Source organism: Dermochelys coriacea, chromosome 11 (genome assembly GCF_009764565.3).
Source record: "Dermochelys coriacea isolate rDerCor1 chromosome 11, rDerCor1.pri.v4, whole genome shotgun sequence".
Taxonomy (NCBI): domain Eukaryota; kingdom Metazoa; phylum Chordata; order Testudines; family Dermochelyidae; genus Dermochelys; species Dermochelys coriacea.
Window position 1 is genome coordinate 45797574 of NC_050078.2, and position 12987 is coordinate 45810560.

Here is a 12987-nt window from a genome sequence, read left to right on the forward strand (position 1 = left end):
AAGACAATTTATAATGCAAACGTACAGACATGTAAAGCAACATAACTATCTGAACACATGCATAAATTAAGGAGACATTGTCAATTTAAATGGCACACTTCTATCTGATTTTTTTTAACCTACTGTTGCTGCAATACCAATTAAGATTACTAAAAAAAGATAGTGTGTGTGTGTGTGTGTGTGTATGTATGTATATAAGGTTATAAGGTATATATATTTTCCTTTGCTTTTCCAGTTAGTTTAGTTTTTATATTGGACAGCACTCTTTGTATAGTCAATTTCACAGTTTCTCCTGTGTAGTCAGTCAGTTATCCCCAGGAAAGCACAGAGCACTACTCAAGACAGCATTTAAGCAGCACCTACTCAAGTCCCATCAAAGTTAAACATTGCATAAATACTTTCCTAAATCAGAACCTGAGCCTATTTCTTTGTGGGTCTTTCCCAGAAAGTAACATGGCAGAGAAAAAGATTTTAAAAATAGAAAAATATGATTGGAAACAAAAAGGCATAGAGACTCAAGAGTGGTGATGGGGATGTATTTGAAACTAATTGTAAATCATTTTTCTTTAAATTTAAATTTGACAGTGTCCCTCTAATTATATTGAATATAGACTGCACCATGAAGCTGATTAACTAATTCTCTGTATTTCATTGCTTTATAACTCCAGTGAAGAGTTGATGTACCTTCATATGGAGGAGCTTCCTCTTTTCTAGGAATAACAGTAGGTACTTTTTCTTCGGGGACAACTCTTTCAGGAACCTCAGGCACTTTAAAGATATTAGCTTTCTTTTAAAACTCTCAAAATTATTTGCAAATAATTTTGAAACAAAAATCCAACATAAACAAAGATGACAAAGAATAACTAATAAAAAAAGTACTGCCAAAGTCTCCAGTACTCTGCAGTTCTGTAGGAACTGATATTATTCAATTACAGAATTAATACCACAGATTTGAATGACTTGAAGATTTTTAAAATATTTGCTTTCATTTTGTGTGGTCCCATATGGAATAGATTCCATTCACTCTTCTCCATTTGCATTTGCCCTCCTTTCTTCCCAAGATACAAGGGACTACCTTGAATTATTTCACCATGATATCTGTGGCACAACCAGTTTTAAATAAATATTGAAATGCCTTCTTTACAAATATTGTGTATATGTTATTCTCTAACATTTTCAATTTAAACAAAATTCACTTATATATTTATAGCACTAAAAAGTTGGGGACCCCTTCCCCCTTAATTTAAAAAAATAAAGTTCAGTTACTTTCCAGTTCACTTGTGTCATGTAAGTGAAGTGTGTGACTCCAAATTTCTTACTCCTCATTACAGAATCTAAGGTGCTGCAGGATCTTGGCTATATCACAAAGATCATCAATTGCACTTTAAAGGATGTTAGTTAGGAGTGAGATAAAGATGAAGTCTTTCCATAAAATTCCAGTCAAAGGTTCCTCTACCTTTCATTGGTGGAACTTGTATTTCAGGAGTAGGAGTGGGTAGTTTTTCTTCAGGGACAGCTCTCTTGGGTACGGCAGGCACTTTAACGACATTTTTTAACTTTTAGAACTTTTAAAGTTACTTAGAGGAAGTCAGAAAAAAAGAAGAACAAAACCCAGAAAGACACGCTTGTAAAACAAGCGAGAATTAAATGCTTCTTGCAGGACATTCATGCTAATGAAGATATGAGAGAACACTAGGTCTGTTAACTATAGTTTTCGTGTACCTTTAGCTGGTGGAGGCTCCTTCCTTTTAGGAACAGCCACAGTTATTTTCTCTTCCTGTACAGCTCTCTTATGTACTTCAGGCACTTTAAAGATATAGCATTTTTTTAGGAATCTTACATATACAACTTCATAAATCATTACGAACAAAAAGCGACGTGAGACACAGGATCATACTTAATTAGGACAAACAAAGAATTACTGAGACAAAATATATTTCTGTCTTATGCAACAAACAATGAAAGATCAAAGAGTAAGAGTTCATTGTTCCGTAATGACAACAAAGAATAGATGTACCTTTAGCTGGGGGAGCCACTTCTTTTTTAGGAACAGCAACAGGTACTTTTTCTTCTGGGACTGGTTTCTTACGCAGTGCAGGAACTTTAAAGACATTGCTTTCTTTTAGGAATTTTGAAATATTTATATTATTTAAGAATAAAGGTGACACAAGAAACCAAACATAAAACTTTAATTCAACAGAAAAATCACATAAATTAAAAGAACATGAGCACAGAGCATCCTACATCACATTTATTAACTTGTGTCCTGGCTGGCCATGCTTCTGCTTCCTGATTCTTGGTGTTCAATCTCCTTTCAATACACATGACTAACTCCTTATTGAATTAATTTCAAATTGGGATGGACTTTTAAATAGTCCTTTTAGATAGATTATGAAATATTGCATGAACTAAGAAGCTGTATCCTGCTATTGATATGCAAGCAAAACTCCCATTCAACTTTAGGAGGCAAATCCTACACTCTTAGTTTTGGCCTCAATTTGGCCCCATTAAAGTTAATTGAGAGACTCAGTGACTTCAATGAAAGCTGGATTCAAGCCCTAAATCCTTATCCAAAAATACCTCTCATTGACTTCAATAGGATAATTTGTATGAGTAAAGACTAGCAGATTTGGCACAAAGGGTGTTTTGTGCAAATATGGCCCTATAGTGAGAACAATATAGAGTTCTGGTCTACAGCAGAAAGTATGCTACCTTGCCAATTGCAGTACTATCAATGACCTTCTACTGTATTAGTAGAGCATGATATAGGGAACAGACTAAAAGTGAAATCCTGTTCCCATTGACTTCAATGGGGCCAGGTTTTCCCCCTAGAATTATAGCTATAGTTGAGAAAGATCATCACTGTTTTTGAAGATATGGGTAGAAACTGTTCATTCATTTGACATGAAAACGGGAGGGGAAAAAAGAGGCTTAACAGATTTGAGGTTATTCATCTGCAAGAAATAGCTGGGTGGACCCTTGTTTGAATAAATTCCCTACCATTTTCAATAGGTTATGTTTATAAATCTCAATAAATAAATAAAGTAATTCCATTCCTTATATGTCATACAAGGATCCAGAGGAAAATTGCCTTTTGAGAAAGGAGATGCAGGGCTTTGTGTTTTAAAAGAAATATTGTTGATTTGGTATCTTAATCCTAATTGTTACTCAATTGGCAAATAAAAACTCCAGTCTTAATGGTCAAATAATAGGAAGGACCTTCATTACTGGAAGCTGGGATTCTGGGGAGACAGAGGGCTTCAGTTTTAAATTTATCCAGTTGCTGATGTACCTTTAGCTGGTGGAGCTTCTTTTTTAGGAACAGCAACAGGTACTTTTTCTTCTGGCACAGCTCTCTTAGGCACTTCCGGCACTTTAAAGACATTTTATTAGGGATTTTTAAGTTACTTGCAAAGAAATAGGATTGATATAAGACATGAAGAGCAAAGATCACATATTTGTAGAATCACATCCTTATCACACACACAAAGATAGACGAGAACAATTACTGTGCTCAAAGTTATGTGAGCAACTGAAAGCTGAGGAAGATCCTTTTTCAGCAGGGTGGGGAATGATCATTGTCAAAGCACCATCTGCTTGGTATGGAAAATTTCAAATTATAATGATGGAAAGAAAGGTCCTAACTAAGTTTTAACTGCTCTATTGTTGAAAATTATTGTGGGGCAATATGTTTCTTAAAAGGAAATAATGCTGTCACCCATAATTATACTGGATGTAGATCATAGTTGAATTGCATCAGAAGGCTGCCATTTATGTAATGTGAAAATTGCTCTAGTTACAGTGAAACAAAGTTATCTTTGCTTTTGAAGGCTCAGTGGGAGTCTTTTCATCCTACTCCCAAATAGGTTTTCTGAGGGAGGGGAAATGGTTCTCAAGTTGATTATCACCACCAACTACAGACACAGAGAGGACTGAAGACAGGAAAAACACAGACTTGAGCACTGAAAGGAGGACTGAGCATGAGGGGGAAACTTGACACACATAGTTAAGAATGAAAAAATCATGAGCTGGTGTACCTATAGCTGGTGTGACCTCATAAGCCTCCTCATAGATCTCTTCAGCCTTCTTAACCTCCTCATGCTTCTCACAGATCTCTTCAGTCACCTGAACCTCCTCATATTTCTCATAGACCTCTTCAGGCTCTGGAACCTCCTCATATTCCTCAATCTCTTCAGGCTCCAGAACCTCCTCATAGATCTCTTCAGGCTCCGGAACCTCCTCATACTCGATCTCTTCGTGCTCTGGAACTTCAAACTCTTCTATAGCCTCATAGGTCTCATACTTCTCATACTCCTCATACTCATATTCATACTCCTTCACTGCAGGAACAGGCACTCTCTCTTCCCGGGTGGGTTTCTTAGGTACCTCAGGAACTTGGAAAATAATATTATTACTGTTACTACCTTTAAAGTATTGGAAGTGACTTGTACAGAGTCAGACAAAAAGAGTCAACAGAAAACTACATCTTATAAATATGACAACAAGAAGTTTTTATAAAAAGGAAGAGAGAGTCTATGAAAAGTGATCACATTCCAAAATATTTTAGGAACAAGTAAGAGGAATAGATATTTTGAAGAAATTCAGTAAGGCACATATGTCTCTACCTTTGGCTGGAGGAACTTCCTTTGGTTTAGGAACAGCAGCTGGCACTTTTTCTTCAGGAACAGATCTCTTACGTACCTCAGGGACTTTAAAGATATGGTTTTCTTTTAGGGATTTTAAATGGTTTAACAAAGCAATACAAATAAGAAAGCAAAACAAAACACAGTCTCACGATTTTATAGTGTAACAATTAATCTTTGAGACAAGAATACACAGAAATTTGACAGAACAGTCAGAAAATGCTAGTGTTAGAAAGAATAAGATCAACAATTTTAACAAATATGATAGCTGTCAAGAATGCATGTACCTTTCACAGCTGGAGGCTCCACTTTTTTAGGAGGAGCAACAGGTATCTTCTCTTCAGGAATAACTTTCTTAGACACCTTAGGCACTTTAAAGACATTATCTGGTTTTAGTATTTTTGTTACACAATATCAAAAACAATGTCCAAGCACATAAATTTACAGACAACAGAAATATAAACCTACAAACATATATCAAAACACAGAAGTAACACAAGGCACATATATTAAAATTCTTTGTACTCAGAAGTTGAACAATTCACATTAATTAGTGTCAGTGTTCATATTTTCATTATTAAACTATTGTACCTTTAACTGTTGGAGCCTCAACCTTTTTAGGAACAGGTACTTTCTCTTCAGGGACAGGTTTCTTAGGCACCTCTGGCACTTTAAAAGACATTTGATTTTTAAAATTTCATTTCAAGCAACACCAGAAAAAGAAAGAGGACATAAAATGCCAGGACACAGTGAAAGCAAGAACTGAACTAAAGAACATACTGTAAGTGTTTTTAAGCTGGAATCAGGTTACAAACAACAGACACTTTCTCTACAGGGACAGAGTTTTCAGGCAACTCAAAACACTTTGCAGATGTTATCTTATGTTAGCAATCTAAGAAACTGTATACATCAGAAACAGAAGGGCAACACAGACAAAAGAATATAAATGCATAGGACAAAATTATAACTGTATCTTGAAAGGCCTACTTCCAGTGAAGTCAATTTCAAAACTTCAGTGGATGAAGGCTCAGCCTCAGATTGGATGTTAGTGCGGTTATTGAAAATGTAAGGGAATAATAACACTGCTTATTCGCCTTGCAATTAATTCATGTACCTTTTGCTGGCGGAGGCTCCATTTTTTTAGGAATGTCTACAGATATTTTTTCTTCTGGGACAGATTTCTTTGGCACCTCAGGCACTTTAAAGATATTATTTCATTTAAGAATTTCATTTTCAAGCAACATCAGAAAGAAAAACACAATATAAAACACAAGGACACAAACTTGCACAACAATAACCACTGATATAAAGAATATTCTGTATGTGTATTTCATGGTAACGTTACAGTGGAATTGGGTTGTAAGGATCAGCTTAGGCAACTTTCCCACTGAGGGTTATCTACGACACATCACTACCAATCAAACACTATTAGCAACACATATTCACATATTACAAAAAGGGAGAACATAGAAACCCCTTTGGCATCTTATTTTGCATACTAAGAGCTACCAGTGTGTTTGCTTTCTAGTTCAGTTGTAAACCATTCTGCTGAATGGGCATAAAGTTCAACATCGTCGGGTGTTGTCTATACTCAGTTATCTTCATTTCTGTTTCTACACAGTTAGGATTTGAGTTCCTGTTACCAGATGTGTTTGTATCTTTTTTCTGTAGTAGATTTAGCAGTGCATGCTGTGAGATATTAGAATGTACTGCAGATCTCTCAGGCTAAGTATCGGAGACTCTTCAGGGCACAGATCATACCACATCCTTGCCCAAGGGAAAATCAAAGAGAATTCTACCAGATATTTTGTTTAAAAGACACATTATGCCACACAAACACTATGTGCAGGACACTGCTGCTTTGATTAGCATATAACAAGCCTCTTAGTTTTGTTCTTGGCAGATCATTATAATTGGAAACCAGTTGATCATTAAAGGTCTGATTCTGAGCCCATTGAAGTCAGTGCCAAAGCTCCAATTGATTTCAATGCTGCAGGATAAAGCCCTGTCTGAGCCCTACTGTTCCCTAACAATGAACACTGGCATATGGAAATAAGGATCTAAATTGTGATCATCACAACCAAATTCTACTGAAATGTCAATGTCCAAATGACAGAACACTCACTTCCATATACCCCAAAATGATGTACCTTTAGCTGGTGGAGCTTTCTTTACTTTAGGAACAGCAATAGATACTTTTTCTTCTGAGACAGCTTTCTTGGGCACCTCAGGCACTTTAAAGATATTTTGTTTGAACAAATTTAATTTTTAGTACAACATCAGAAACAGAAAACAGAAGATAGCAAACACTTAACACAACACATAAGAAGGGAATTACACAAATGTGCCTTAAATTTATTTGGGTGTGAAAGATTCAATGGAACAAAAAGCTGTATATTATACAAATGCACACACACACACACACACACACACATATACACATGTAAACAGTAAGTGTATACACACACACACACACTTTGAATATATATAATTACTCTCAGTTTGAAGGTGCTATACCTTTAGGTGGTGGAAGAGGTTCTGGTTTTTTAGGTGCAGGGATGGGTTCTGGTTTTTTAGGCCCAGCAACAGGAACTTCCTCTTCGGGAACAGCTTTTTTCGGGACAGCAGGCACTTTAAGAAATATTATTTTGATTTATGAATCATTGTTATCCTTTCCACAGCTCCAAAATAGAAAGACAACTTAAAACATAGGGTACAAATGTGTAAAGCAAAAACCAGTTTTCTAAATGCTGCATTATAGAAACATTCACAGTGTGGGGCTTGATCCTGAACCCACTGAAATCAATGAGTAGTTTTGCTATTGAGTTCTTTTGGAACAGGATCAGACCCCCTTACTTGTAATGTTCCATATGTGAGCAAGCAATGACAGAATTGCTTGGATGCATCACAAACTGATGTACCTTTAGCTGGCGCAGCCTCCACTTTTTTAGGCACTGGACTGGGCACTCTCTCTTCTGGGACAGCTTTCTTTGGCACCTCAGACACTTTAAAGATATTATTGCACTTTGAGAATTTAATTTTTGAACCGTAAGATACAGAACAGTGACATGAAACATAAGAGCACAGAATAACAATTCTCAAGAACAGAAATACGATTCTTATCATGATGCACTGAATGATGAAAAGGTGAGTAAAGAATGAAAGATCATGATGTACACATTGAATCACACACTGTTGTACCTTTGGCTGGTGGAGCTTCCTTTCTTTTGGGCACAGGAACAGGCACTTTTTCTTCTGGCACAGGTTTCTGTGGCATCTCTGGCACTTTAAAACATTATTTTGGTTGAGAATACCTCACAAATGCCATTCCAAACAGAAAAGCAAAAAGACATGCTCACAAAGATTTCAAATAAAGATATGCCTCCCGAAGAACAAGATAATAAATGTTTATATCAAACATACAACAAAAACACCCTATCACTCGTGGGCAAACACTTTTCAAATCACTTCATATCTTCATGAGCTTGGGCGATTAAATTAATAACTTTACTAGATACTAAAGATCATGGACTCAATAAAGACACTGGATTTATGGCTCATTACAACAATTTGTAACCCGCTAACCCTCCTTTGTCCTACAACTTCAGAGATGTTAATTGCTCACATCATCTTGAATGGTCTCCTGCAACATGTGTTAACTCCTTATGCTCAACTCCTTATGTTCTACCTTATATCTAGCTGTGACACACTGAGTACCTTTCCCAGACTTCAAGAAGAGCTCTGTGTAAGCAAAAAAGCTTGTCTCTTTCACCAACAAAAGTTGGTCGAATAAAGGATATTACGTCACCGACACCATATCTCTCATATCCTAGGACCAACATGGCTACAACTACGCAGCAAATATACAAGAAGTTAATTAAATATTAAACAAAGTTTGATAACTTCAGAGAAGAGGTGATGTACCTTTCACTGGAGGAGCTTCTTTTCTCTTGGGAACAGGTACTTTTTCCTCTGTGATAGGTCTCTTGGGCACCTCAGGCACTTTAAAAATACCATTTTTGTTTTAGGAATTTACTTACAAAACAACAGGAGTATAAAGTACAAGAACTCAATTGTAATGCAAGAAAGTTACTCCAGCACAAACAGGTACCACTCAACATCAATTTAATATTAAAAAGACAGGAAACAGCACAATAAAGGGATGTGTTTATTTGTAATGAGCCAAATCCTGCAGTTCTTACTCAGCCATTGATCTGGCAAGGCAAATTTATCTTAATGTCAATGTGGTTTTGCCTTATACAAGTCTGAGTAAAGACCACATGGTCTGGCCCTTAAAACTAGGTTATTATAGCTGGTCAGAAATGGTGGTGGTAATGAGGAAATTTGGGAAAAAAATCAATTTTTGGTCAAAATTAAAAAAATTGATGAAAAATGTCACTAGTTCTAATTATTATATCAAGTATCTTTCAGTTGTGATTCTTCTTTTCCTGGTACTAGTATTTTTTTCCTGAGACTACTTTCTTACACTTATTAGGCACTTAATAAATTAAATTTAAGATGCTGAATGGCCAGATTTAGAATATATATTAAAGGTTCCATTCTTTTTTTAGAAATTTTGAGTATATTGCTAGTACTCTCTACATGACAAGAAAACATGGGATTTTTATCAACTAACTTGCTCACAAACTGGAACTCTTAGCTAATTAGAAGCATCTACAAATGTAATGGTGAACAGCAGAATGTACCAGGACCGTTTTTTTCAACGACAAAGGATAAAATTCTTGCGCTATTGAAGGTCAGTGACAGTTTTCTCTTTGGAGCAAAGATTTCACCCAAAGAGTTTCTTTAAAAAAATTGTATTCAACAACTCTGAAACCTCAATACAAATTGAATGATGGGATACTTGGTAGACTGGAAGAAGTCACTGACCACCTCCTTGGGTAGGGTAACTGGCCATGTCGTACATTGATTTTCACACATGCTTAACTTTAAGAAAGAGAATAATCCCATTGGCTTGGTCTAGATTAGTAAACGAGGTCAAAATAACATGGAAGTTAACTCCAACATAACAATTTTTTCATGAGTAAAGGCAAGCAGCAACTTTTAGCTTCTTTTAGATGGTCAAGGTAGATATTAAGTAACCTCAGCCTCTTTTCCTAATCTAGACAAACCATATATTTGCTTTCAGAGAGCATAGGCTGACCTTGTTTTCACAAGGAAAAAGGCATATTTGTAAAATGTGTTTACTAACGTGTTGAAATCCTTGTGTAGACAATTCAAAGTGTAGTTTTAATATGTATTAGCTGATCAAAGTAAACCCTAAATTCACCTTTAGGGTGGAGCCACTATTGGTAAAATATAAAACAAGAATTTTGATAGTCCTTAACTTCCTTTTGAAATTCGGATTTCTCCTAAATCACACAGGCAGTTCTGGATTTTACCCTTTGTCTTTGTGTTATGATGTGAGGTGTTGGACATGGAGCTGGATGGGAAAAGGTTTTTCTGTCCTATGAGAAATGTTGAGATTTTGAAAAATTTCCCATCCCCAAATTAGGACAAAATGTTGAAATCTCAAAAATGTTGATGAACCAACAATTTTAAACAGATGAATTAGGTTGATTACAATGTTTAATGTCAATTTCAACCCCAAACCAGCATGAGATAAAACTGACTGGAACGTTCATTGCCTTATCTGATTACACAGACTCCTTATGCTCCTTATGCTACCAATTGATTATTTACAACATGGAATACTAATTATAGTTACAAAAAATTTTAATGAACAGTAAGTATTCAAACATGCAACACACTTTGTAACACACACCAATAATTAATTATCATAACAAAGGAAAAATAATGTATTGGAGTAATTAAAAGAAAATCATATTTGCAAAACAGAAGAGTTCTGTTCTTTTTTTATCCCAAAATTTCATTATACCTTTCACTGGTGTGGGAGCCTCTTCTTCATACTGGGGAACTTCCTCCTCCTCCTCTTTCTTGTATTGAGGAACTTCCTCTTCATATTGGGTAATATCCTCCTCCTCATAGTGGGTGACTTCCTCTTCATAGTGGGTAACTTTCTCTTCCTCCTCATAGTGGGTGACTTCCTCTTCATAGTGGGTGACCTCTTCCTCCTCATACTGGGGAACTTCAACATATATTTTTTCTTTTTGGACAACTGTCTTACGTTCTTCAGGCACTTTAAAAAGATATCAATTTAAAGAATATTAAAAGCCATCACAAAAATACTCATGAACAGTACTATAAAGCTATGAAGCATCATAATGTCAGAACTAAATCAAATCAAGAATGTTCAGTAAAAACACAAGGCAGAGTTCACGGCACATTTACAACACTGACATACAAAGAACGTATGTTCTAATACTACAGACCTACACTATAGTATCTAATGCTATAGCCAATGTACCTTTAGCTGGTGGCCTCTTCACTTTTTTAGTAATAGAAATCGGTAATTTTTCTTCTATGACTACTTTCTCAGGAACATCAGGCACTTTAACGATACAGAATATTTACATTTAAAAATTTTAAAAAACAATGTGTAGAAACACAAACACTAGAGACAAGAAGAAAGATATATAAAAAAGGATAACATATACGTGGCTCACATATCACCAAGGCAACTGTGCAGATTGACAATGGAAACATTAAACCATAGTTTTATACAACAACAACAACAAAAAGACATATCATGTCTCAACATATACATATGAGCAGATGCTCTTTGCTGTACCCACTTCTGCCAACCGTGCATTTATACACTTTCCAGGTCAGAGCTCTGGTACAAAATCCAATCAAATCCTGAGAAAATTCAGCCCCTCTGTGACCTCAGTGACTGTCCCCTTCCATATGAGGACAGCAGAGTCCTTCGCACAAATATGCCTCTGTGGCTCTCTTTGAGCTTCTCCAGTAAAATCCAGCAACAGTCCTCTGACAGCCACTTGAGACAAAGAATTTGTACAGAACAGATAAACATTCCAATCTCGTCATCCTCATGTAAGATGGGAGAGTGGGTACAAACAAGCCACTTACACAGATGGAAGTAGACAGTGATCTTGTGCTTGCAGTAAATTAGAAGTAACCCATGTCCAAATGTAGAAAATGACAAGATTTTAACTGTAAAGACTCCAAAAAGCTTATTATGTAGATTATGTTCAGTTTTGCAGATTCATCCAGGAGAGAGTGCACACTTTGTTGGTGGAGTCTTTTCTCTTTTTGAAAAAGTACTGGGTATTTTTTTTCTTCTGACTCTGAAATTGCTGGTTATTAGCATGTGAAGGTATCCAGGAAAAACTACAGTGTGCCCTGGCATTTGGATGATGTTTTAGGCACTCTGAGATAGCAAATAAGTTGGGAATTTTCTTCTTGGTAGATGGAGTCTATTTGGCAGTAATAAGTCTAAGTATTTCTACCTACATTCTGCAAGGAACAACCTAATCTTTGCTTGTAGCAGCAATTTGCTCTGAGGTCTAGTTCAAGCAAGTGGATGCTTTTTTTAGATGCCTGAAGCCACAGCCTGTGAAACTCCCACTTCTGGTAATAAGTGTTCTTTTTAGGGCTGTGTGAAATATGCCCAGTTTCTTTGTAACTTTCTGGCAGGGCTGGTGCATACATTTTCAGAGCCTCAAACTTTAATCTTAAGTGTCAGGTAAGTCTGAACCCATAAACTCAAGATGAAATTGATTGAGCCTGGCAACCTTCCTTGGTTTGGTTGCAAAATCAGCCACATTTGGCCCAAATTGTCCCGGCCCGGAGACTCTGCCCCAAGAAAGCTGTCCCACTCGCTGCACTTCTACTTGCCTTCTCAGGGAGGCCTGTAGACCTTGACCTCCTCTCCCTTTGGGCACAGCTGGCTCATTCTTTCTTCACAGGCTCTTCTTCGAACTGCTGGCTGGTCTTCTCCCCCATCCTGTTATTTGGGAGGCCAGCAAGGAGCCTTCTCATGCAATTCTCCCCTTCTCACAGCTCCAAGTGCAGGTGTCCTCTCCATCCTATCAGTTCTACTGCTGCAGTGAGGCCAAGTCTCACTGCTGTGGCTCTACAAGCCTTTTAATTCACCCAGGGCTGAAACACCCAGAGTGCTCAACAATGGGTTTCTCAATAGCTTGGAGCACTCTGGGTTGTCTCAGCCCCAGAGTGAGTGGCAGAACGCACAGGGCAAAAGAGGAAGGGCCAGAGGAGCCTTTCGTGTATCACTACTTCTGGATGTGCTTATTTCCCATAGGAGAGGTGGAAAGGAGGACAAACAGCACAGAAGAGGAGAGCACTTGCGTATTTAGTAGGGAGTTGGCCAGGAAGTTTCCCCTCCGAGGGCAGAGAAAGACTGGCGGCATACTGGTTGCATCCAAGAGAGGAGCTAATTAAA

At 36.9% G+C, this 12987-nt stretch overlaps 1 protein-coding gene across 1 annotated transcript in view; it reads right to left on the reverse strand.

Moving 5' to 3' along the window:
* Window positions 1-12987, reverse strand: part of TTN (titin) — a 311927-nt gene that overhangs the window by 134114 nt on the left and 164826 nt on the right. Inside the window, exons 130-144 of the mRNA XM_043504858.1 lie at window positions 11032-11115; window positions 10543-10803; window positions 8568-8645; window positions 7845-7928; window positions 6794-6877; window positions 5758-5841; window positions 5235-5312; window positions 4931-5029; window positions 4626-4727; window positions 4038-4394; window positions 3293-3373; window positions 2018-2119; window positions 1723-1806; window positions 1457-1537; window positions 685-768 (exon numbers count right to left, since the gene is read on the reverse strand). Coding sequence (XP_043360793.1) covers window positions 685-768; window positions 1457-1537; window positions 1723-1806; window positions 2018-2119; window positions 3293-3373; window positions 4038-4394; window positions 4626-4727; window positions 4931-5029; window positions 5235-5312; window positions 5758-5841; window positions 6794-6877; window positions 7845-7928; window positions 8568-8645; window positions 10543-10803; window positions 11032-11115 — 1743 coding nt within the window. The remainder of the gene's footprint in view (window positions 1-684; window positions 769-1456; window positions 1538-1722; window positions 1807-2017; window positions 2120-3292; window positions 3374-4037; window positions 4395-4625; window positions 4728-4930; window positions 5030-5234; window positions 5313-5757; window positions 5842-6793; window positions 6878-7844; window positions 7929-8567; window positions 8646-10542; window positions 10804-11031; window positions 11116-12987) is intronic.